The 26,540-nt window shown below is 48.6% G+C and overlaps 1 protein-coding gene across 1 annotated transcript in view; it reads left to right on the plus strand.

Moving 5' to 3' along the window:
• Nucleotides 1–230: 230 nt before the first annotated feature.
• Nucleotides 231–26,540, plus strand: part of TBX4 (T-box transcription factor 4) — a 32,930-nt gene continuing 6,620 nt past the window's right edge. The window contains exons 1-6 of the mRNA XM_030288013.4: nt 231–442; nt 1,825–1,983; nt 2,754–2,848; nt 14,344–14,463; nt 16,049–16,196; nt 25,765–25,917. Of these exons, the coding sequence (XP_030143873.1) occupies nt 1,828–1,983; nt 2,754–2,848; nt 14,344–14,463; nt 16,049–16,196; nt 25,765–25,917 (672 nt within the window). The 5' untranslated portion in view covers nt 231–442; nt 1,825–1,827. The remainder of the gene's footprint in view (nt 443–1,824; nt 1,984–2,753; nt 2,849–14,343; nt 14,464–16,048; nt 16,197–25,764; nt 25,918–26,540) is intronic.

Genomic DNA, 26,540 nt, shown 5'->3' on the forward strand with positions numbered 1-26,540 from the left:
GCCGGGGAAGGCCGCGGCCGGGTCTGGTGCACGGGGGCCGGGCGGCCGCGGCCCCCGCCGGTGCCCCCCGGTGCGGACCGTCGGGCGGGCGCGGGGCCGGGCCGGGCGGGCCGGGCCGGGCCGGGCGGAGCGGGCCAGAGTCGGTGTAAGGGGATGTGATTGACAGCGGCAACGTCAGCAACAGGAGGGGAAGGAAAAGGGAGGGGGGGGAGACAAAGAGGGAGGGAGTCGAAAGGCCCCAAACTGGATCTTTATGGAACATTTTCCGCCGAGATCAAGGGAAAGTGAATCCGCGCAGCGGGGGATGCTCCGCACGCCGCTGCCATCGGGGGCCGCGGAGCCGCTCCCGGCCTGAGCACCCCGCGGATGCCCTTCATGCCGCAGCCGCCCCCAGGCCAAGCCCGGAGCCCCCCGCTGCGCCTCCTGCCCCTCGGCCGGCCGTGTGAGTTCCCGGGGTGCGGGGGGAAGGACGGGAGGGAGCGGGGGGTCCAAGAGTGCCGGGCTCCCCGCAGCCCGCCGAGCCCCGGCCTGGGGCGGGACACCGCCGCCGGCCTGCCCTGCTGCTCCCCGCCAGCCAACCTGCTCCGTACCGGGTGCACCGGTCCCGGTCCGGGGCTGGAGCCTTGCCCTCGGGCTTTGCCGCGGACAACCTCCCTCCCACCTGTGCCCTCCGGTCACCGGGCTCCGCTCTGCGGTTGGACACCGGGACACATCCATCCGCGCCTCGGCTGGGGCCGTCCCGTCCCGACACCCCGAGCCGAGAGGAGGGACCGGTGGAGTTCTCGGGGCATTGAGCCCCGTACCGTGCTCCCTGCTTGGTGCTCCCTGCCCCGGGGATTGCGGCTGGTCGCTGGAGTGTGTGTGTCCGCTCGCACATAGCCGGGCTGGCTGTCCGGCTCCTCGGCGGGAGCTCTCCCTGGAATTCTGGTGCGAATGGAGCTGGGAGTCCCAGTCCCGCTCTCCCTGGAGCTCTGCTGGAGCTGGAGTTTGGGGTGCCAGTCCCGCTCTCCCTGGAGCTCTGCTGGAGCTGCAGTTTGGGGTCCCAGCCCCTTTCTCCCCCTGTCCCGAAGAGCGGCTCGGCCTTGGCGGCTCGGGGCAGGGACCGGGGCTGCGGGCCGGGGTCGGGAGCGCTCCCTCGGGGCCGCAGGTCCGCGGTCAGCGCCGGTTTCAGTACCCGGGATGGGCACCCCGCACCCCCTGGGAGCTGCTCCCCCTCCGCGCCGCCGCTGCCCGTCCGTCTGTCTGTCCGTCTGTCTGTCCGTCAAGCGGGGCGGGCGGCCGCGTCCCTCCGCGCTGTAAAAGTCGGCGTTGATGCGCGGCAGCCCCGGCGGAGCTGTCAGGCCTTATCTTTATTGGCTTTTCCCAGTCTCCGTCCAAGTTTAAGAGGGGCCCTTTTATCTCGGAGCCCAGCACTCCCCCTGTTTACACCGTCCGGCTCCGCCGCAGCGCTTCGTCGCGGAGCCCCGCAGCCCCGACGGGACGGGGCAGAGAGACCGACCGGGCCGGGCTGCCCTCCCCGAGGGGTACCTGAGGGGAGAAGGAATCGGGCTGGGGGGCTGCGGCCACTCAGACCTGAGCTGCCCTGGCCTCAAGCGGGAGCGCAGCCACGCGTGGGCAGCTCCCCCGCGGGGGCTGGCGGGCACAGAATTTTCACCCGGGCCCGGCGGTGTCACATCCCAGTGTCGCCGAGTGCCACCGCCCGAGGAACGGGCCTGGCCAGGAAAGCCTGACCTCGCAGGTGGTCGTGCCCGGGGCTGGGCGAGGGGCAGGGGTTGGACGTGAGCCCCGGTGAGGCGAGCTAACATTGCACCTCTCTCCCCCAAGGAAATGCTCCAGGAGAAAAGCCTGTCTGAAACCGAGGAAGGGTTTCCAACAGCCCCCGCGCCCGGCCATGCGGACACCTCCGCCGGCTCCCCCGTGCTCGGCGTAGCCGGGGGGAGCAGCACGCCGCTCAGCAGCCCGCAGCTCCCCGACCCCGAGCAGGTACGCTCCGTCCGGCCCCGCGTCCTGCCCTGCTGCGCCCTCACCCCCGCCACCAGCCCGGCCCGCCGCCGCGCATCTCCCCCGGCGACAATACGGGGAGAGGAGCTTTCTTTGGTTTCATTTTTTATTGTTATAATTTTATTTTCCCTGTCCACAGCCCGCCGTCGGTGCGTAAATCGGTAAAAGGCGAATCCGAGCACGGAAAGCCGCGGCCGGCAGGGCCCGACCCGTGGCCGAGCTGCCGCCGCTCCTCCCGGGGCTGCGGCCCGGCGGGGAATTCGCTGGGGGTTTTCCATCCCTAAATAAAACGCGGCTTCTGTGCCTTCACTCCGCGCACGGATGCGATGTCCCCGGCATCCCGCGGAACGACAAAGCGTTCCTGGACACGGATCCTTTGTCCCCGCGGCTGCTCCTGGCCCCGGTTTTTGGGAGGCTTAGGGCGAGTCTACCCCAGCAGACTTTTTTTCCCCTAGGAAAAAGGAAAAAAAAAAAAAAGAAAAAAATTCCATTTAGCCGCAGTGTCCTGCCTGGTTGTGAAATTCTGCAATTAAAACCGGCCTCCGTTTGTTTCTCTTATTTTTGGCAAAGGACAGTGGAATTTTTGAGACTCCATCCTCTTCCCGCACAGGCTGGTGGCTTTGCCCGGAGCCTCGGCTGCAGCGCGGGCCCCGAGTGTCCCCAACCCCAGCCCTTCCACGGCCCTTCCCAGCCCTTCTCACAGGTTTTCACCATCGTTTCTTTCTGTTCTCATTATCTTAATTTTTTTACAGACAATAGAAAATATCAAAGTCTATCTCCATGAGAAGGAGCTATGGAAGAAATTTCATGAAGCTGGCACGGAAATGATAATAACCAAAGCAGGCAGGTTAGTGAAAATTCCCTGCAAACATGTATTGCTTCTGATCTCTATGAAATGTCCTATTTGCCAGATTGGGTTTTGCAGAACTGCCACAGTCAGTGGCATTTAAAAATATAATTGTGATTGCAGATTTCAGTAAGATAATTTTTTTCAGCATAAACTGTACATGTGTTTGAGTGTGGCAGTTGGAATGTAGATGCAAGAAAATATTGTGGAGTCGTTTGGAACATTTAGTCCCTATTCTCTCTGATAATGTTTTTTTAAATTATTATTATTTTTAATTAGGAAATTAGCATAATTATGCTGGGTGGTTTTTTGGTTTTTTCCCAAGAAGCAAACCCCCTTCCCTTTTCTGTGCACTAAGATCTATGCTGGGACACTCTACACCAAAATTTTAGCAGTACGAAGGTTCTTTTAATCTCAAAACTGAAAGAGAAACGGGTGCAACTTCTGGGTAAAAAAAAAAAAAAAATCTGTTTTCCCTTGGAAACAAATAATTATTTTTATCAAAACAAAGCCGTCTCAGTGTGCACACCCAGGGCGGGAGACCAGAGCCTCACAGAAGCTTCAGTTGCTGGGAGAACCCAGCCCTGCCTCTGCTCAGGGCTCCTGTCCTGCCCGGGCTGCTCTGGTGGGAGATGACAGAATTCATGTCAGAAAATTAAGAATCAGAATTAAACCTCAGACCATCACCGGCTCAGGAATAAGCTAATTGCCAAGAAAATTAGCCGGGTGTCACTGTGGGCACCAAAGTATCTGCCCTTGGCTTCGGCGGCAGCGGGCTCGCCTCGGGAAGGAAAAATTGAGGCATTAACATTTAATTCCAGCACAGCCGAGTGCCGTGCCCTGCCATTGCTTGTTCTACACCCTGCTAGCGAGCTGTGCAGCCAGACACTCAAATAACGGGGAGAAAACAGAGAAAAAAACCCACAAATAATTTCTATGCAGTTTTATTTCTTTGTGTTCTCTGATCCTTCGTGCAGAGCAGCCGTGGATGCTCATGGAGTGTGTGTGTGACTTTTCTCCCATGTTTGCTGCTCACACTGTGAGACACAGAACCCAACTCTCGGCACTGGATTTTTGGGATTGATGAGCACTTTCCCTCTGCTTTCCTCGGTCCCGGCAGTGCTGCTCGGTGCAGCAGCTGCTCGGTGTGGGGAAGCTGGACTCTAATAAGCAAGAAATTCCCATTATTCCCCCTGGAGAAGGGGTGTATGTCCCAGGAATCTTCCATTTATTTGCTCTGTGGCTGTTTATGGAGTGATGGTGCCTGCAACTCTGTCCTTTTCACACCTTATTTTGGCGTATAAAATCTCAGGGCTTGTTCTGCAGCGTGTGCTGATGGGAAGAGCCGGGTTCATTTGGATGGGTCTGCTCCCTAAGTCGGCTCAGATGAGGGGATCAAGACCTCAGATATTTCACCCTTAATTTATAGTACCTGAATGTGTCTGTGCAGAGACGTGTAATATCTGTACCAAATTCTGGATCCTAAGCATCCCAAACGTGCAGGTTATCTCTCTGAAAGTCTTAACGTGGCTTGTTTAAACAGCTCCATATGGACAGGGCTCAGTCCCACATTCCTTGTCCGGTGGAGCTGGCAATGCACCTTTCAGGAGGTGGGATGGGGAGTAGACCACAAGATGTGCAAAAATTTGGGTTTTTTACGTTACCCGAACCAAATTCTCCATTGGCGAAATTTAGAGCAGCACCATCGAGCTAAAAAAATTTAATTTTTTTTAAAGAAACAGTTTTGAATTTAAAAAATAATGAAGGAAGTGGCTGAAATTATTTCATCACTGAAAAGTGATGAATAATACAGAACAAAAGAACCTTTTTTTTTTTTTTTTTTTTTCATGGCCTTCAGCTGCAAATGGTGTCAAATACAGGATGAGGGCTTTTATCGGTGTTTTCAGCACAGCCCCCGTGCTGCCGGTGCCGGGACCCGGCTCGGTTCCACGGCCCGGACTGGGGTCTGCCGCAGCACGGATAGCAAAAATATACAAAATAATTAGCATGAAAAATCGAACAACTTAAATCCCGTGGTTAAATCGGTTCCTAGCGATGCCACGCGTGGCCGTGCTGAGGGCAGGGCAGCCCACGAGCTGCAATCTGCTGCTAATCCCCATGCAAAGGACAAAAGGAAAATTATTACTTCATGCAGATTTTATTTTACCCAGGCTATTTAAATAGGGAGTCGCTATAATAAACCTCCTCTTGAGCCAATTAAAAAAACGATGGTTAATGGAGATTTGTGTGCACTTGCATTTAGCATTGGGGGGTGTGGAAAGAGGGAAAGCGGCTAATTGCAGGCACTAATCAGGACTCTAATCCCCCTCCCAGCAGGCACAGAGATGCCCCTGAATGCCGTTAGTTGAAATCACTTAAATGTAGGTCTGTCTGACCTCAAGGGGCACAAACGAAAAGAAATGGAAGTCTGATTTTTAAATTTCAGACAACCAAAAAAAAAAAAAAAAAAAAGGGGGGGGTGACTTTAATGACAAGTTCACTCAATGGAGAGGAAATGTAAAGCTCAGCGGAAGCGTTAATTCCATGGCAGTGGTGTAAAATAGCTTTTTTTTTTTGTATAAACAAGGCAAATATTGATAACTTGTTTGGGGGAGAAAGGGGGAGTCATTTATTTCGTTCTTTGTAGGGCTCCACAGAACGAGCCAACTATAAATTATCGAGAATTTAGGGCTGAGAATTACTTTAGGGGATTATTACTCCCTCTTAGGACTGATCTGTAGGAGATATTAGGAGAACACAGCAAGCTCAGCATTGAAATAGAAATCATGTTGTTGCCAAGAAAGTTTGATTTATAAAGTGGAAACATCTTTAAAATGCACTCGCTATCTTTTTAATGTCCGACTGCTTCATTGTGGGAGGGGGAAAAAAGAGATTATTTAATATTAAAAGGATCATCAAAAGATAAAAAGTTTATGTTTGAACTGAACTTTGGAGAAAAGCGCTCGGATCCCTCGGAACGCCCGAGGCAGCGCCCGCAGGATGGGCGCCGGCTCCATCCCTCAGAGCCTTCCTCTCCTTCCTCCTCTTTGAGGTTTGCTCTAATGACGGATTTCTCCTCCGGAGGATTATCTGGTGATGGTTTTACAGGCTGAATGTCTGCGGTGCAGAGATTGCCCCGTCCCGGGCGCTGCCCGGAGCACCCACGGCTGCCCGGACCGGAGGGGAGCGAGAGGAAAAGCGGCCACGGTGATCCCTTCAGGCAGTGCCCATCTCGCGGGGCGTTTTGCAGGGCAGGTTTTTCGGGAGGCAGAGGGAATCCCGTTGTTTGAGCCATCCCTCTCCTCAAAAACCCGGCGGGCAGCCGCTCCCGATCCCGGTCCCCCCTCCAGCATCCCGGTTCCCATCCCTGCTCACAGCGCGGCTTGCCAGGGATGGGGGGAATGAATCCAAAGCCTACAGCGAGCTGTGAGTCCCTGGTTTTGGAAATAATTGTTCACAAACCTTCCTCTGTGTGTGTGTGTGTGTTAAAACAAACAAAAACCCCTCCAAAACCAAACCAACAACCAAAAAATCCCTTCACCCGGAAAAAATACTAAACCAAAAAATACCCTAAAAACCTCCAGCGAAAAGTTCCGGTGGGTGAGATCCTATTGAATCAAATTAATCAAATCAATCTAGGTGCTAATAAAGGGCACAGGGTGTGTTAGAGAATGCAGATGCAGCTGCACATCTGGATTCCTTCCCGCTGGCCGCCCTGCTGTGGGGGCATCGCTCTGTCTGTCCTAGCAGGGTGCACACCTTTCCTGCGGGATTTTAGGAATTCCACACTTGTGAAATTGCACAAGGGGTGGGGAAAGCAGAAAGCAAATGAGGGACCACATTATAAATCTGGCTTTCCGATTTCATCCTCTTGCTTTTATGTGCTATTATTTAACTGAACAATTGTAGATTTTTTTGTAGCTCATGACAAGCCATTCTTTGAATGGTGAAATCTCATCTTTCAGACTTTATTTCTGCTGGAAGTTAATCTTTGCTTCCACAGCTTTCCTGGCTCAGGATTTCTTCTTTCTGTTAGATTATTTATTTAGCTGTTTCCTAGGGTTTTTCCCAAGGTGCCAGTCTTTGCAGCATTGTAATTTCTATCCAGGTATTGCCAAGGATAAACAATTTGATAAAGCTTTTATTTCATCAGTAAAAAATGCCAGTTCACAGGATGTCTGGTCATATTTTTGTGAGCAGTTCCTGAAGAGAAAATAATGTGTCATTTCTCTGTGGTAGCAGAACCGTCCCTGAGGCGTAACAGGAGGCTCGAGATACTGAATTTGGGTTTTGGCTGGAGTGCAGGACGTGCACAGGTACAAAGCCAGCTTTGGTCTCTATGGTAGCAGGTTTTAAGAAGCATGTGTAGGAAAATGCTGCAGAGGAAAAAAATAGAATGGATAAAACATCTTGCATGTGCAGAAAAGACTCAAATTCCCTTTAGATGTTCAAGTTTCATTTTAAAAGTGGCTTATTTCAGTTTAAAAAAAAATCTGTTCCTAATCAACTTTAGTAAACCAAAATACAACTAGTTTTTAGGACATCAAGGTCTGAAGAAGTATAAATGCTTTGGCTAAGCTGGTGCAGCTTTCCTGTGTGAATAATCCTTTAAAAGTTAAATTTTCCATGGCTCTGTAGGGCATATGGATGCCCAGTTCTCATTGCAGTTAAAGGGAAATATTTGTCCAGAATCTTTTGAGGCAGTTACAAGAATTTCTGCTGATGGTTTTTGATCCAAAAGCAAACCTTAATATCCGAGATCAACGAAGGAATGTGAGTCGTCAATTTAAAACACAGAAATAAAATAGATATCTGAGGAATGTTTGATCTGCTTGCTCCTAAATTTGGGGTCCTGGAATTATCCTGTTCAGGCAAACTGCTGCTTTTAGAGAAAAAGCAGGAGTGAGCTCCCATGGCTCTTGGCTGTGCTGCTGGAGTTGTCGACAGCTTTGGCAAGGGAGACAGAACTTGTGCAGGGATGGGAGTCTGGTTCCTGATACACATCTCTCTTCAAGCAGCCATCCCTGCTTTGTAAAGACATGGGATGCTCCCAGTTAAGGGTGTTCCCAGAGCTTTCCCTGCTTGTCCTTGTGCTGGAGCTGTGGCACGGTGAGGGGAGCTTTGGTCAAGCCCAGATCAGCGGGGGAAGGTCCCAACCATTGCTGGGGCTCTGCTGCTGCCTCAAAGACTCCCGGACACCGGGGCTGTGGCTCCAGCAGTGCCGGAGCTGCCTCGGCTCCTCCCTCAGCCCACTGCCGAGGGAGCTGGGCTGGAGAGGGAGCAAACCGGCCCTGAAATGCTGTTGGTGACCATGCTCTTGCCCAGGTTGTCTCTGAGGCACCTTTGTGCTGTGCTGTTGGTGCTGCTGGCATCACCTCTCCATCCTCCTGCACGTTGGGACCTTCTCTGCTCAACTTCAGCTGCAGCAAAATGAAAGCCCAGAGAAGCAGCCCATGGCCAGGACCCTGCCCATGCCTCAAGTCACCATGGGGCAAAGAAAGGAAATGTTTCTGAACCATGAAAGCAGCCATCCAGCTCACCAAGTTCTCAAGTATGTGAGAAACAATGTTTTATTTAAAAATTAGATGTGCTAGCCAGAAGGAAAAAATACAACCTCGCCATTCCAAAATATAAAAATCCCTTAACTGTCTGACCTTCTCATCACTAGGTCATGGTCCTGCCACCAGATAAATCTCTGCTATCTGCCCATAGACTGAAAGTTCAATGTTGCTTGTGTTAGTGACAGTGAATTTGGGGCTGAAAAATGAACTACTGATGAGAACTCCTGTTGAACCTGTATTGTTTGTTATTCTGAGGCAAGGATCTGGCATGGGCTAATCCAGCACTTCAAAGTTAACTGCTCTTACTTTGTATACAGAGCGTCATAACGGAGTGGCGTGGGTGATAAGAGAAATAAGGGACTGAGGGTTAGGATACACTGGGAAAATGGGACCCTGTTGAAAAACTCTTTGATCTCTTTAAAGTATTTTCTGAAAGCAAGAATCTATCAAAAAGGAAATGCCATTTAAAAGGCTAAAAGAAACAGCTGACATCCCCAAATTTGTTTTAATCTGCCCTGGAGAATATTATTTTTAAAGATGCGTTAAGTCAGTGGAAGAAATACTTGCTGAAAGAAGGGAAATTAGAAAAAATGAAGAAAGGTCATCAGGATGGAGACATAGTTCTTGAAGCCTCTGCACACCATTCTTTTCCCTGCTAACAATGAAGACAAGAAGAAGCATCCTCAAACAGCCTTGGCCAAGTCTCAAGAAGAATTTGGTGCCACATTAGTCGTTATCAGGGATGCAGGTGTGTCACCTGCCTTGGTGTTCTGAAAGCATCGCTGGAGGCATCTCAGCATGCCCAGCACGTTCTGAGGAGGGGGCTGCTCAGCCATGGCATGGCTTGTTAGCCAAGATGTTGGGTGAGCAGTTGTTTTCTGATCCTTTCACAACTTGATCTGCTACAGGCAGCACAGCATGGGAGCTTCCAAAAATCCAGGCATCCCAAAAGCAAGGATTGTAAAATCTCTGTCTGTCTTTGGAAATCTTTGTCTTATTGTCTTAAAAAGTAGAATTTCAGCTGCTGAGCTGCTGAAGTGCTTGGGGATGTTTTTACTCCCTTGAAAGGACAGGAGGAAGCACTCAGTACCATTCACATCTCAGGGATGTGCAGTGAGCACCAATCCACATAAATCCGTGGGCTTCAGAGAGCACTGGCAGCCTTTGGTGAGGGCATGGCTTGGGTTGGCCTGGTGTCCTGGTTCCATGCAGTTTTCTCTATGGAAATACTGTTTGGATTCCCTGCTTACCCTGTGCTGGTCAGAGACATCCCTTCCCAGCTACTGCATCCATAGGGACATCAGGAATGGTGTTGGCAACTAAGTGAAGGTCAGATTAAATCCTGCTGAGCAGGAGGGGAGTGAGGGTTTGTTGTGATGTGCAGCGTGGCACAGCACAGTCATTGTTCAGATGAGTATTTGAGCTCTTCAATCAGCTCTGATTCTCTCCACTTTTCTGGTTTGCCATCTCCAGCCCAAAAAAAAGAGATTTTGTTGGACATGGGAGCTTTGCAGCCATCCCATCTCTCCAGGATCAAGCAGACCTGCTCATCTGGGCATTAAAACACACATGAGATGCCCACAGAGAGGCCAAGGCTGGAGAGCCTGGAAGGCTGGGAACTGCTGCCCCAAAGAAAAGCAAAGCTTTCCTCTTATCGCTCACTTCCAAACCCAACCAGCCAATTACACATCAATTAAACTTTGTTTGAACATAATAGAAGCTTTGGCTCCGTGTCAGCAACTGCTCCACGGTTAAGGGGATTGGGTAGTAATAGTATAAATAAATAAACAAGAGATGCTTATTCTAACAGTTCATTTTAAAACAATTTGTGAATATCATGTAGAGATAAAATGTGCCTAGCATAAACTTAGCTAAGCAGTGACTGCTTCATTATCAGAACAAATAATTCACTAGCACATCATCTTTGAAGCTTGGGAGGCCTGTGGAATTGTGCTGCTTGTTTATTTTCCTGGCTTTTACTGTTTTTGCTACATTTCATCTGCAGGGAAGGGTTTAGCTGGGGCCGTGGCAGTGTGGTGCCAAGCTCTGGTGATACCGACCCTGCTGCCACTACCCACGGTCCCAGTGCCAGGCTCAGCCCCTCTTCCCTCCCCAGGGCATCACCCAGTGACTGTGGGATTTTAATGCCATAGGGGGTGTCCTGCTCACACAGGAGGCACTGTGGCCTTGTCCCCATGATCGCTTTCTTTGAGGGTGCCTTTCTTTTGTGAACATAAAAGCTGATTTAAGTTTTGCCCTGTGAGGGGCAGTGGGAGCTGCTGCCGTGGCACAGCAGCACTTTGTCCCTGCCATTGCAGGGCTGGGACGGGAACGTGCCTGTCAGAGCCACTAAACCCAGCAGAGAGCTTTGAGGAGCACACAAGACCCTCAGGATAGGGCTGAGGAGCCTGGACAGTCCCTTCTGCTCTGGCTGGAGCTGAAGGGAGGGAGAAATGGGTTTGAATGTGCCTAAAACTGGAGTCCTGTCAGTTTTGGTGTTTTGCAGACGAGGCTGTTGGGGCTGGTGCTTTGGCTGCTCCTGCTGAGTCCCTTGTGCATCACAGGGGTGCTCCCAGGGCTCGTGGCTGGCCCCTGGGTGGGCAGGGGAGCTGTGGGGCTGCTGGTGGCTGGTGGCCCTGCTCCCTGAGTGGCCCTGCTGCCTCTGCCCTGGTGTGGCTTTCAAAAAAAGGAGTACAAATTGGAAGGAAATTGGTCCAGTGCTGGACATCCCCACCCCAGGGATGATGTTGTCATTGGCACATTCAAGGCATTTGCTGCAGCCTGTGGACACTGTCCAAAGAGGTTTTGGGTCTGAACAAAAGGTGATGAGGCCAGGAATTTTTACAATTAATCTCCTGAGTACTGGTGGCTCAAAATTCACCAGGGAGCTGGGTGCATCTGTGCTGCACTTGTGCCCAGCGCTGAACCTCACCGAGCTGCCCCATTTGCCCAGGCAGTGCTGCAGCTGCCCTTGGCACAGGAGGTGCCCTGAGGATCAAATGTCTCCTGCTTGCCCCCCCTTCCCAGGAAGCCCCAAATTCCCGAGTTTTGTCCCCATTTTCTGCTCAGCAATGCTGTCCCTCGGTTTGGCGCCGTGCGGGAAGGAGGGTGGATAAAACAGGGATCTGCCCGGGTCTTGCTTCAGACCTCCCACCAAAACCAGGCTGAGCTTTCACAGAGCTTGGCAAGACGTTGGCAAGTTTTATTGCAGCGCTGGGTGATTGCTGTGCCTCTGCAGTCCCCGAGCGATGGATGATGAAGAAACCCATTGTCCGGGAGCTGGCCGGAGCGGAGCATCCTCGGGAGCCGCCCATCCGCCCGCAGCTCCTGCCTCTGCTTGTGCAGAGCTGCTGCTGAGCTGCAGCTCCTCGTGCCTGTGAGTAGCTCCATTGACCTGTAGTAAATTTGGGGAAGCAGGCAGGTTTTTGGCCCCTTCCCAGGCCTGACAGGGAGCTCTATGGAGCCACTGTAGGCACAGCCTCGCTCCCAGGGCTGGTGCAGCTCCACCGTGGGTTTCTGCTCCCTTCTTTCAAATGTAATAAGGGCCAGGACATGATATTAGGTGCTGTCTCTTGCTTTTTTTTTTTCTTGTTTTTTTTTTTCCTTTTTAATTCAATCTGTATGACTGCATTTCCTTGGCCCCAGCTCTCGGGTTTGTCATGCCTTCCCATCAGAGATGCACAACCCATGTTTGTATCATATTGCAGAGATATTTACTAAACGAGCCTCTGCCAAGGGGTTGAGAAATATGTTTTCATTAAGAAAATTAAACTGACAAGTCCCTGGACAGCACATTAGTCGCATATTTTTTCTTTAAGGCCAAAATGCAGCAGCTAATAATAATGATGAAATGTCCATGCACAGCCAAATTACTAAAATCTACCCATGTTTTCCTGGAAAAGAATGCAGAGAGTTGGCAAACTTGGTTGTAGCTGGGTCTGTGGACTGCTGAGTACAATGCTACCACTGCGAGATAGTGAGTGGTTTGCAAGTTAAGCAACACCTTCAATCAGATGTGAGTCCCCATTTGTTATCCTTAAAGAATTTCAGCTGTATATATTATAGTAGTACTTTGGCTCTTTGTATTTATTTTAGAGGGCTATACTAAAGAACATTATAAACTCAGGCATGTCCATGCTATATGAACTCCATATGCTGAAGCTTAATTTTAAATGCCATTAAAGAAGCACTTAACATTTACAATATATCAGTTCAGCTACTTTAGCAGCTTGGATGTTCTACAGTAAATGAAATGATTGAGGGAAAAAGAAATTCAGAAGCTCGATGTTATAAAAATCCCCAGTGCAGGTATGACAAACTGTCGAATTGTGTCCATCTCATTACTGGTTTTTAATACTTTTATCCTCTCTTTTTTCCTTTCTTTTTTCTTCTTTGTTTCATTTTTAAATACCATTTTAAGACCTAATTAAAAAAAAAAATCTTGGCATTCAGATTGGATTCTTTATACAATTTTTTTCAATGTGTGAATTGGGCTGTGTATTCACAAATTGAAATGTCCTACTGTATTTACCCAGGTGCTTACCTGTAGGAGGACAAGGTTAAGAGGAGTGCAGAGTTTATGAATGAAAATCAAAGAGGGACATTGGTAAACCACCCCTTTTTAGTCCGGGCTAATTACATGGTAAACATCTGGAATTTATGCAGGGCGGTTAAAAGAGTCAATTGAAACGATTTTGAACAGGGCCCATTTTGTTGCCTTCTCCCCAAGCAGCGACAAAATGGTGCTGCAGACTTGGACCAGCTCAGGAAAAGAGGGATAAAGTGGGGGACAAAGTGGCCTTGACGTCTGATGAAGAAATGACATCAGGATTGGGCCCATCTTAATTCACATAATCAGAACGAGTCCTGGATGTGGCAATTCTCATCCTCCAGATGAAGGGAAGGAGAACTTTGTGTCCTGGCTGAAGGGCTGTGTTGAGCCAGTTTGCTCTATTGACTTGGGTGTTTTTACTGGATGAGGAGGAGGTGGGGAAGATGGAGCCAAGAAAACAGTTATTCTGAGGATGTGAAGTGCCTAATCCTGCAAATCCTGGCTGCTGATGTGGCCTCGAGGGATTGGGAAGCTCATGGCAGTGTCAGGATCCATTAGGACCCTCTCCTTCGGATTGCAAGGCTGGATTGTGATGGAATCTGCTGTTTTCACAGGCACACAGCTTTATAAAAAGGTATGATTTAACATCACAGAGACTCTTTAGGTCTGTAAGACACGTAAATGTTCTCTGGTGATGCTCTGGTTTATGGGATGCTCTAGCTGGGTGCTGGTTGCTGAAGCCAGTGGGACAGGCACATTTTGGTGTGAAGTCCTGCTATGCTCCAGGCTCCAGCAAGGTTTAATGGGTGTGCTGTGAATTTGGGAAATTTGGGAAGGCCAGAGGAGCCTGTCTGCACCATCACAGGGTTTAACCCTTTGTCTCCCTCAGTCTTTACTGAACCTCAGTTCTCAGTTTGTTGTAGGGAACACAGGAGTAGTGGTGGGACCTGGTGGATGTTTCCTCTGAAATGTAGTCATGTCTCCTGACTTTTAAAACACTTCCAGAGCAGCAAGAAATCTGCAATTTTGGTGCTGCCATAAGCCAGGTAGAGCCTCCTGTAGAAGTGAGGGCTCCTTGTGCAAGGCTCCCACAAACAGGGATGTTTCCCCCCCCTCTACCCCACACCTCTCTCTGCACCCTCCTTTTCCAGGCACTGGCCCATAGCCCCACTCTCTATACTCTTATCAAAATCGGTGCCCACTTTTGCACTGGGCACATGCTCTGGAAAGAGAGAGTTTAATTCAGGTATGAACAAGAACCAATAATGTCCTCGTGTGAACCCCTCTGATGGTGGATCTGCTTTTTGGGCTGCTGCTCCAAGTTTCCATCAGTTCCAGTGCTTCCATCCCTCCCTAACGTGGTAACCTCTGCTCTCCCTAAGGAGGATGTTTCCCAGCTACAAGGTCAAAGTGACTGGAATGAACCCCAAGACCAAGTACATTCTGTTGATCGACATCGTCCCGGCTGACGACCACCGCTACAAATTCTGTGACAACAAATGGTAAGACAACACTTCTGTTTGCCTGCTTTTCCATAAGAAATTTGCAATTGGATCAACCATTTGTTGTGCAAACTTAGAAACCAACAGAAACACCTTCCCACAGGAGGGACGCCAACATTCCAGAGCTCTCTTTGCTGGAGCAATGGTGGACATGAGAGCCAGGGCTGGAAGTTTGAACCAGACAAATATAAAATGAAATATTTTTAACAGGCTGGGTGGTTAACTGGAAAAAAAGTGCTGCTGGGGGTGGTGACTTGTCCACTGTCCATCCCAAAGTGTTCTAGGCTAAAGAGTTTTCTTGGAGAAGATGCTTTATGCCAAGCAGGGGTTATCTGGCTATGTGCAGTGTAGGAGGGTAAAGCCTGCCTTGTACCAGAGGCTGCACAGGATGATCTAATGGTCCATTTTGGCCCCAAAATTAGGTCTCTCTGTGACTCAAGAAAAGTTTTAAATTCCTTTCTTCTATAGTAATATTTTGCTTTCAGGAGAGCAGCTATAAAGTGAAATATGGGGTAGTTTACTCAGAGCCCCAATTCTCTTCTGCTGTTCTTCCCTTCCCTGTGCCTTTCCAAGCAAAGTTACTTACCCAAGAGGCAGCTGGGATTTTTGCTCTCTGACAAAGGAAACGTGTTGTTTTCTCTTTTGATTTCCCCCCACCAAAATGCCCGGCAGCCTCCCTCACTGCCACTATTCGCTGTGGTTTCCCCAAACTCTTCCACTGGCTGTTGCCTGGTGAAAAGCAATGGAAAATTTCACAGGGAATGAGCTCAGTGACATCCCAGAAAGCAGAAATTATTTATTTGCACATTAGGGCTGCTCCAGTAAAAAAAAAAAAATCCCCTTTCCGTGTGCTTTTGTCCCAGAGTGCCGCTGGGTAAGAGGAGTGGACTGAAGGTCTCTGCACCATGGTGGCCACTTTGTGTGTTTCAGACATTAAACACAAGATGATGGATAGTTCTTAACTCTGTTTAATTTAGGTTTTGCCAGCCCTAGAGCTGTTTCCCCTTTTCCTTTTATTGCTGCTGGAAAGTTTCTGTTGTTTTTGGTAATATTGCTTTTATTGGGGTTTTATAAGAGGAGAACAATGTGGAGTAATGAGGGCGTTGCCATTAAATGATGTCTCATGGCTGGGCACTGTGTCCATGAGCGCTGGTGGTGCTGTGGGGCAAGGGGAGCTGCAGAAGGTGCTGGGTGGAAAGCAGCCCCTTCCCGCTGGGACAGGCTGTGGGAGCCCTGCCTGGCTGTGAAGGGTGCAGCCACACCAGCTCCACTCCTGCCCACAGGTACTTTGTCCTGTGCAGGGCCATCTGCCTTTGCAGAAGGGCCATGGAAGGCTTCCAAAAACCTACGTAAGTTTTCCTCTTAGGCAAGTGTCTTCATAATGCCCGTGTGGAGACACTGCCCCAAGGAAATCCCATGTGGGAGCAGGGATGGGATTCCTCTGTCCACCTCTCTGAGTCCCCATGTGCCACTGCATCCCCTCAGGGCTGGCAGGAGGGTTGCTGGGAGGAGCCCAAGGACAAAAAGCTCCTCCACTGAGTCCAGGCTGTGGCAGGGTGATGCCATCTGTCCCCTCTGTTCCCAGGATGGTGGCAGGGAAGGCGGAGCCGGCCATGCCGGGCAGGCTGTACGTGCACCCCGACTCCCCGGCCACGGGAGCCCACTGGATGCGGCAGCTGGTGTCCTTCCAGAAGCTCAAACTCACCAACAACCACCTGGATCCCTTTGGACACGTAAGAGAGACGTTCTGCAAGGGCTTTGGGTGGAGGTGGGCCCACAGTGCTGAGTTTGTGTCTGGGATGCTGGGTGGGATATCCCAGTTAATAATTGTTAATGAAATAATAAGGAACAGCATTATTTTGTGCTTGGGGGGAGTGTTTAAAGCAAACTGTGCTTCCCCTGCTCTTGGAAATGCAGCCATGACTGGCTCAGTTGTGTCCTGCTGGATGCCACTGAGGTTTTCTTTTGTGCCCAGGAACTTTCTGGGCAGCGCTGTAGGATTTTCAGCCTGGCACGTGGTACGTGCAGCTCACAGAAGCAGGTTGCATAAACTCCTGATTTTCCAAGCTGGCTTTGGCAGCCCTAAAAAAAGATTAAGTATTTTATTTGGAAAATCTTGGTTTATGTGTATTGGGAATGCAGAGGTGGGGAGCACACAGTCATCTTCCCCAGTGCATTTAAAAACTCAGACCAAGCGCCCTTGCAGCCTGTCAGGAGAGTGAGTGCTCAAATACTGCATAGAAAAACACAGACCTGTCTGGTTTGCACAATTGGAGCTGAAAGTCACGTAAAAATAAACCATCCTTGGTGAGAGGAAGGGAAGAGAGGGTTTAAAATCCTTCCAGGTTTAGTGCCATCAGCTCGTCCTTATACCAAAGGTAAGAATATCTAATTTGTGTCATCAAATGTGGGCTTTAACCTGATGGTGTTTTAAGCAGCAGCAGTTTGGAGGGCAGGGGTGGCTGTGAGAAGGGTGCAGAGTGAGAAGGGATGTATCTGTCTTGCTTAAAATGATTGTGCATCAAGCCTCTAAAGAACAGCCTTTCATTTGGAGTCAATGTCCCGATGCCTCCAAAAGCTGTCCAGAAAGTGTGATTTTGGCACAGCTAAATCATCTGGAGCTTTGGGGGGTTGACTCCAGAGGCAGGAGAGCCCCACCAGCTTAAAACACTGCTAAAAATCCAGAATTTTTGCCAGTGTTTGTAATTTTTTTGGTGGATTTTGAGCCTCCAAAAGCTGGGCCCTGGCAGGGACTCGGTGATAACCCAGCCCCGTGCTGGGCCCTGACCCCCTCCCCACCCTGCTGACCCCACTGAGACATGTGTGAGCTTCAAAGGCTCCCCGGCACCCTTTAATGCTGCTGTTATTAATCACAGCCCATCCCTGCTCCCCTGAAGGGGGGAAGCACCATGGAAATGAAATGAAACAACTGTGTCAGGGCTCTGTCAGTGACAGTGACACGAAGCCACCGTTTGGCTGCCACAGCCATCCCGAGCCGCTGGCTTTGCACGTGGCATTTTTTCACTCTGTGTTTTTCTCTTGGTTAACTCTGCAGCTTAATATATGACTGTTTATGCTGTAAAATGTAAACCATAAAACATGCAGGATGTGCGATGTGGCTGTAAAACAAACAGGATGTGCCGTGTTGGTTTTGCAACTTTAAACGTTTGCTTTTCCTGACTTTGTCATTTTTTAACTGAGATTTTAGCACTGCATTTTAACAGGGAAGATTTTAACCCCCTCCTCCTTTCCAGTGAACAGCCTGCTTGTATTTTCCCTAGTGAGACAGTGGTTTGAGTTTTGGGGTAATACCCACCATGCTGTAGCTCCAGATGAGCCCTGCTCAGTGCCCTCAGGCCATGTACCACAGCCCAGCACCTTCCCTCTCACATTAATGGGAAAATGCCTGAAATAATCTATTTTAAAGTGCCTGGTTTGCTGCTCTATTCAGGCACTGACAACCTGCCTGGCTAAATGAACCTGTCCACGGCCATCTCCTCGTTAGGCTTCTAAATTAATAATGTGCTTTAGTGTGCTCCACTCTTTGTGGTGCACATGGAGGAGAGCTGGACTCTGCACCAGGAGAAGGAGAAGGCTCCCACCAGCTCAGGCTGAGAGCAGTTCTGCTCTTGCAGGGCCTGTCCCACGAAGGCATTACGTTAGGAATAATAACAGCTTCTCATTTCTAGGAATTTGTTCCCAGTGACTGCAAACACTTTCTTAAAGCTCCCTAAAAAAACAAGTCGGAGAAGCCACAGGGTTTGTTTGCCTTCTCGTGCGCCAGCGGAGCCTGCCTGCGTTTCCTTTTGTCTTTGGTTTCCTCCAAACCTCAAAACCATGAGGAGTGAGGATTTCTGCAGCCTTGGCTGGGGCATTTTTGGGTGTGTGGGCAGCTGCCCAGGCAGAGCTGTGCTGGCTCACCCGCCCTGGCACCCTCAGCCACTGCGTCCCTACATGGAGTGCAGCTCCTCTGAACCAGGGACCTCACCTGGAATTTCAGGCAGCAGAAATTTCACATGATTCCATCAATAAATGAACCCATTTATCCAGCCATGCCCTGACTCTGTGCACTGCAATAGCTGCTTAATATCAGGGATGAGCAGCCCCATGGAGATTATGAGAAATTGAGGCACTTTTGAGACTTAAAGTAAGTAAGATAAACATCTTAATTAATAAACTGTGGAGTTGAAGCCTTTGCTGCAATCCATGGAATTAGACTGGAGATTATTTCCTGTGCTGGGGATGTGGGAAAGCCTCAGCCTCTGCCACTCAGCCCTTTCTCTGCAGCCTCACAAACCTCACTCTGCTGCTTGCCCTGGCCCGTTATCTGCTGTGGTAAATTATTAGTTACACTCAGAGGCATGGGAGGCATTTGTCAATGCAGACACATAAAACTGAGCAGGTTTTATATCAGAACAAATTCAGAGCTCTGTAATCTGCCCCAAACCCCTGTGGCTGAGCAGGTTTTGTGGCAGGTAAGCCTGTGCCCAGCTCACACAGCACAGCCTGAAAACGTGGGCTGTATATTTTGCTCCGGGGGGATTTTTTATCCATGAAAGGCTTCTTTCACACCAGGCTTAACAACTGAGGAACGTTCATGTTGGAAATGGATTAAGAAATCAGCAGCCACTGTAATGTTTAGCTACAGTGAGGTCTATCTGATCCCAAAGAAAGCACTGTAAGCCACCTATGCTTAGAGTGAAATCTGAATTTATGTATTTTCAAAGCATTACATGCAGAGATAATCAGCCTGATAGAGCCCCTGATTTACATGGGGCTGGTGAGTGATTCTGAGCCTCCAAAATCCTGTCAGGGCTGGTGCTTTGCTCTCGGGTGCATTTGCAGAGGTGAAAATAATCTTCTAAGTGCCAGCAAGGGTGGCACATCCCTTACCCATTCCCAGTGTGTGCTGCCTGGGAAATACCTGGCACTGTTTTCCAGATGAAAAATGGGAATGACTCCATCACTCCAGGTTATTTTGTGCTAATCTCAGGTGCAGAGGATGCACAAAAATCCCCTCTCTGTTGGAAAGGGGAACATAACTCCTGTATTTCTTAAGAAAGCTGATTCAGGGCAAATTGGTAAAATAGCAAGAGTGTGTCTGCACAGGATAAATCCTCAGGAAGGGAATTCCACTTTCTCCAGAGGTTTAAAGTACCCAGGAGGGGTTTGTGCTGTTGTTGTCAGTGACTCCACTGAAATTAAACCTCTCTGCCAGAGGACTCAGCTCCTGCAGCCAGGCCAGCTTGGAAAGGGCAAGAGCATCACAGCAGTATTCTTGAGAGGTTCTGACTGGGACCAGATCGATTGGAAACTAAAAAAATGTGAATATAAAGAATATATAAGTAGACTCTAGAATATATAAAGGTATTCCTGCGGGGAAACAAACAATTTAACAAAGGAGGCAAGGAATAAATGGAGATTAGAAGTGGAGGTTGTGACAAATAAAAGTAGATATTTAATTTAATTCCCCCCCGCACAGCACTGCTGAGCTTGCTTGTGTTACTTGGTACCTGCCTCACTCCTGGGCTGCTGGTGGTGCCTTTTAATTGCCATAATTATTTTATCTGCTTTTAAAATAAAGCTTTTATTTTAGTTTCTGGGATGTAACCAAGTGAGGTTTAAAGCTACAGGATATTATAGATGGCCTGTCACTCATGACAGCATTTGAAGTGATATTCCTGTTTTTCTTGACCCAAATCTGCTATTTACTGGCTTCACTCATTAATGCTGATGAGTTTGTTATTTCTCTTCAGATTTAATATTTGCACACTTGGTTTTATTTGATTATCACTGAAAGCCTTAATTTTTCCCCTAGTTCTGGGGTTTCCTTTTCATTTTTCTATTAATTAAATTAGCCTTTTTCTGCCCGTGCCGGTCAGACGCACTCAGGCACTTTTAATTAGCTCCACGTCCTGCTAATCTTGCAAAACCCTAATTTTGATTCATAATTTTTTTTTTATTTGTTTGCTTTATGACTTGTGGCCAAGCAGTTTCCTCTCAGGTGCTGGTGGGAGGTTTATGGGAAGCAGCTTCCCCACCCCGGGCTGGGATCAGCAGAGGGAGGCAGGGAAGGAGGGATGGGGCCACAGCAGCTCCTGGGGGAAATCCTCCCTCACCCCTCTTGTCCTGCTCAGAGCAACTTTCAGCTAAAAGTTTCCTGTATTTTTATGTATAACATTTGGGGGGTTTATATATATATGTATGTAAAATAATATATATGGTTTCTTATCTGTATAAGGAATATATGCAAGACTTATTTTTCTTATATTTATATTTTAAATATATAAGAATTCATATATATATGTATATATATCTGTGTATATCTGTATCTATATCTATATATCTATATCTATATATCTATATGTATATATGTAATTTCCCCCAGTACCAAACCACCTTTTTTCTCAGTCCATTTAAACCTTAGAAAAATGAAAAACGCTTTTGTCCAGCCCTGAAATTTTCAGAGCATCACTAAGCCTTCTGCTGAAAGAATATCCATGGAAAGATTATTTTATTTTTAATGTATCTTTTTTTTTTTTTTTTTTTTTTCAGTACTCATTCATTTTAGGAAATCAGAGCAATAGTGGTGCCCAAATAAATTACAAAGTGAAGTTTTACATTGTTTGCTGGGAAAAAAAAAGGAGCAGAGCTGTGTTCCACAGGGAGGGATGGATCCAGGGTTTCCATTTCAATAGTGGGGAAGAAGTGGCCAGTGGGGTTGGTGGTTGAAAAGAAGATTTACTTCTCTCTCTTCAATCCTTTTGTTGTTACATCGCTGGTTTCTGTGAGTCAAATGCAGCAGATTTTGGTGAAGTTTAACTGGAATCAGATCCTGAAATGGTCGGGTTGGAGCAGGAGCCAGGCTGGAGAAGGGCAGGGAAGGAGGGCCAGGTGACACAGGGATGTCACACCGGGGGTCTGCCCAAAACCCTCCCGTGGCAGAGGGGAGCTGGATCCCCTCGAGCTGTCCCGAGGGATCCCAGCTGATGGGAGATGAAAAAGAGCCGAGGGAGACAAAGCCTGGCAATCCCAGCTTTGGCCATCTCGTAAGGAACCTTTGTCTGAGCTCATGTTGAACCTTTTCCCAAGATTTCCCAGCCTTTCTTTTATTCCCTGCTGTGCTGATTGCCAGGGAATTGTGGATTTGGGAGGTTCCCCTGCCTGGCTGCACTGGGTCTGTGCCTGCCTTGGGGCAGAGAGGGGAATCCTCCCCTGGGAAGGGAAATCCATAGGATGGGATGCAGGGAACATCAGAGTTCGTGTTTGAGCTGCTGGGGAGCCTGTGGGAATAGAAGAGTTTATTTGGTTGAACTGGGTGATCTCAGGGGTCTTTCCCACTGTAAATGTTGGTGTGATTTTCACGCTGGCTTTGGGGTGAGGTGTCCCTGGCAGTCCCAGGGTGGCTGCAGGGAAAAGAGGGATTTGGGATCCCAAATCCCATGGACACATCCCGGGCAGCACAGCTGGGTCAGCTCCAGCACTGATGGAGCATCTTCAAACTATTCACTCCTAAAAAACCCTTCAATCTGGGATGGCTTATATCACCAAATGCTCTAAATATTAATTGAGATGATTCTGCAGAGCCTCCTTGATTAAAACACCATTTTTTCCATGCAGAAAACTGGATTGTCAGGTTTTTGTGCTGGGCCATCATGCTCCAGCTCCAAGTCCCAGTGTGGGACCAGGGCCAGCTTCAGCTCAAAAGCTTTTTCACTTTGAAAGAATAGAGGGAAGGAAGAAAGAAGTAGAAAATATATTAAAATGCAAGATTTTATATTAGTTATGTGATCCCCCGGGAGCAACCATAAAATTATGTGGCTTTTTCGTAGCCATTTACTATTCAATATAAAAAGGGGAGTTGCTATAGCAACCACTGCATCATCTGACATCTGATACCTTGGCGAAACAGGGAGCTCTTAAATCAACTCCCCAAATTTCATATGAAAGTAAATACATTTTACTGGTGATTTCAAGGCCAGTTTGCCTTGTGACAAGGAATGTGGCACCATTTCCCCAGCTCAGCTCGTGGCCTTTGGGTCCCATCCTGCAAACTCAGGCCCTGGAGCTGACATTACTCAGCAGTGTGAGAGATTAGAAGTTAGAGGAGTTTGTTTTCCTAAGTAAAATTAAATGAAAGGAGCAAATGACACCATTTTTTAAAACATGTCTTGCTGACTGGGGAATGCCAAAAAAATGAAGTTGAGTTCTGTAACAGCTGAAATTCCAGCTGCAAGTGTGTGAGCAGCACAAAGGAGGGAGACAGGGGGTGAAATTAAAAATAAAAATGAGAAGGATGTTTGTGTAAGGTCACACTGGCCTTTGGGGTTGGGCTCTCTCCCAGTCTGCTCAGCACGTGTGGCATGCAGGGGGAGCAGTGGCACTGCCCTGGGGATGCTCTGGCTTCTCTGCCAGCACCAAGGCAGTCCCAGGGCCAGGGGGAGCAGCCAAGAGGTGCAAAACATTTCCCAAAATATCCAGGAGCTCTTTGGATCTCACCTGGTGCAGTCTAGGAGGGTCCCCACCACTGGGTCCCTGCCAGCCTATCCCAAACTACCTATTTTTTGTACAAAAACAATGTAAAAATATGTGTGACAGTGTCTGACCTTGAATTAATCTCCCCATGAAAAAGGGAAGTGCAGGAAAATACAAAGTTATTGTTTTAGCATCACCTTTGAGGCCAAAGGCTCTTACATCACTGCTCAGTGCTCTGTCCCATCAATTCAAATACTTCTCATTTCTGACACAATTCTTGAAGCTAATCTTTCCACTGATGTTCGTCACTGGAGTGGAATTTACATTTGTTTTGTGTATTTTTAGCTTTCCAAAGCAGCCTTGAAAACTATTTAGCCTGAATTGTTGGCATTTCACTTTGCACAGACTCGGTGTTTTGTGGCTAAATGTTGTTTTTGGGGTGGTTTGTAAGGATTTTGAACGCTCAGGGATTACACCATGCACAGGTAAGGAGGATTTGTGTGCAGACACAGCCTCTGTGCAGGAGTTCTTGTTCTTAAGGGAAATGCTGGTTTTATCAGAGGGTAATTGCTGAGCCCCAAAAGGATGTGGGAAATCCCCTCTGCAGCTGGTGGGGAGCCACACACTCAAATTCCAACAGGAGTTACACTGAGACAGGTGAGCAAATATTCACTTTTTGTGCAAGGGACAGAAATGCCCAAACTTGGAAATGAAGTGGCAAAATGAGGCCATTTAGGGTTTTTTTCATTATGAACCTCCAGGCAGATCTGCAGCCACAACTGAAACATTGAGCATCTGTCAGAAATCCTTTCCTGAGTTTTTCTGTCAGGCTCCAAGAAGTTCATTTATTCATTTTGGAAATAGTTTGGGCTCCTTGACTTGGAAGATGTTATTAAAAATGCATTTATCTTTTTAAAGGGATCATTATAGCCCAGTGGATGCTGCTTTGGAGGGGGAACACAGGCTATTCATGCAGGGTGTATAAAACCTTGAGCTCCTGATTCTCCCTTTAGAAATCTCAGTGTACAGTTGTTTTCTGGGGAAATGTCACCCGTGCTGGGCAGTGTGGGACAGTGAGGAGAGCTCAGCAAACCCCAGACTGCCATTATTTATCAGCATGCCTCAACTCTTAATTACTGAAAATTGAAATGTCCCTTCTTTTATGCAAGTCCTGTCCCTCGGGTGTTACTTTGTTTTACGAGTGGCTGATACATGAAAGCAGAGAAAAGGCTCCAGCCCAAAACCTGAGCCGACCCTCTCAGATCTACACCCTGCACATCAACAGCCACAAAGTGGTTCAGAGGCTCGATGCAAAGCTGATAAAATGCCAAAAATTCCTCATTCTCTCTCTTGGGGAGCAGGGAGGGTTGTCTGGAAAATGTCAACAGTAAAAATTGCATTTAAGTGGTGCATAATGCAGCAGCTACTGTGGGCAGGGGGACCTGCAGCAGATGAGGGGGTTTGGAGAGCAGGAGCTCCATGCCCTGCCTCCCATCCCAGCTGGAGCACCTGGAGCTGCTGCTCTGAGCTCTCCTGGACAGGGCAGGCATGGAGGAGAAAGAGTTTCTGAACACACAGAGCAATCACAGAGCAAAACCCTTTTGTTTCTGGGTAATTCTCATTTAAAACTGGCTGAAACCGTAATTAGTGTGAACTGATGCTGCTGTGCTGCAGTGTGCACATCCATCCATCCATCCATCCATCCATCCATCCATCCATCCATCCATCCATCCATCCATCATCCATCCATCCATCCACCACCAGTGGAAGCCCCCACCCATGCCAGTGTCCCCTCCTTGGCCCTGGCCCTGTCCCTGCAGGGCTTTGGGGTGACAGCCTGGCTGGAATCCCTCTCCCCCAGGAGCAGCTGGGCTCAATGAACCCATTTGGGAGCGGAAGGAGGAGATTGGAAAGGATTATGCTGAGAAAACAAGGCAGCAGTATTTCTTCTTTGCCCAGTAAAAGGAATAAAGGCTTTTCTTAAAACCATCCCACTTGTTAAAAGAAATTCCATTTCTTGAAGCCATTTTCTTCTGCAGCGTCTGGGCACATCCCTGCTTTGTGGAATCTCAGTGCTGCAATGGGATGAGCCTGGGCAGCCTCTCTCAGGCCAACAAAGCTTCACCAAAAAACCCTTTCCTGGAGCCAGGCTGTGATCCCTGCTGGACCTCAGCCCCTCCCCAACCCCCCTGGCACCCTCCATAAAAAATCCTTTGGCTGGTGCTGGTCCTGCCTTTCAGTGGCCAAGACTCGAGGAGGGGAGAGGTGCCTGGACCAGCCACCCACACTCAGCCTCTCCACAAACAGCAGGAAAAACCAATCTGCTGTTTTGTAGGTTTTTGGAGTTTGTTTTTTTTACCAGCAGATAAAAGAAAAATAGCTTTCTAGCTTTTTTCCCCCTGTGGTTTCTGTGTTGTTTTTTTTCCTCTGTTAAACTGTGTATTTTTCAGCTCAGTAAAGCATTTATTAGGAATCTTTACAGGCCAGGCTGCTGGTGAATTATATATTGTACAGCTTCAGCATGAGCTGGGGAAAAAAAAAATTATGACATTTTTTCCACCCAGACTGATTCTATCCAATAGCAATGGAAAATGAGGGTTTACCAGGAAAGCTTTAAGTTCAGCTCTGCTTGCCAGAGCTGCAGATACCTTTTGTGCCTCGGTCCATGTACATTTCTAGAATGTCAATTTTCCTTTCTAACTCACAAGCCAAGCTAAAGCTGAGCTCTGCTGGGCTTTGGGTCCTGCTGCAAAGTGTCCAACAGCCATGGCTTGTCTCTTTTGTTTTTTGAATGGACTTCTCACTTTGGCACCAACTGTTTTTCAGATCATCCTGAATTCGATGCACAAATACCAGCCCCGGCTGCACATAGTGAAGGCGGACGAGAACAACGCCTTTGGCTCCAAGAACACGGCTTTCTGCACCCACGTCTTCCCAGAGACCTCCTTCATTTCTGTCACCTCCTACCAGAACCACAAGGTAGGCAGCTTTTGGGGCTACAAATCCTTTATTTCTGCCCAGGAACTTTGGTGAGGGGATCTTCCTGTTCTGCTGGTTTAAAAGACGAGTTTCCATCCTGGCTTTGAGCAGGAGGGATAAGCCAGGATGCAGCTCTGGAGGAGCAGGGATGCTGCTGGTAACAATATTTTGGCAAAGCCTGAGCTCCCCTGACTCTCTGTGCTCAGAGAGCTGAGATGTCATTCAACCAGCAAAGCACATCTAATAAAGACCAGTAAAGCTCGCTCATAAATCTGCAGTGAACAGTAATTACAGAATGTGTGTTTAGTGAGACAGATGAGGAATGTAACCATAAAAATGGAACTGGGAGCTGCCTCTGCGGTTTGCACTGGGGCAGGAGGGGCTGGGGGGGTGTGAAGTACAAAGGGTCAGTTCTGTGCTCTGGGTGGGTGTCAGGGGCACCTGTGTGCTGTAGGGGCTGCTTTGTGGTGTGAGGTGGTGTTACCTGTGCAGTGGGACAGCAAATTGTCACCTCCCTGTGTCACCTCAGCAGGGCAGGGACAGGGGAGGTTGACAGCACAGGATGGAAAGGCTTCAGATTCTATCCTGCTACTGCTCTGCCTTTGCACAAGCTCCTGCTCCTG

This window comes from Taeniopygia guttata, chromosome 19 (genome assembly GCF_048771995.1).
Source record: "Taeniopygia guttata chromosome 19, bTaeGut7.mat, whole genome shotgun sequence".
NCBI classification, from domain to species: domain Eukaryota; kingdom Metazoa; phylum Chordata; class Aves; order Passeriformes; family Estrildidae; genus Taeniopygia; species Taeniopygia guttata.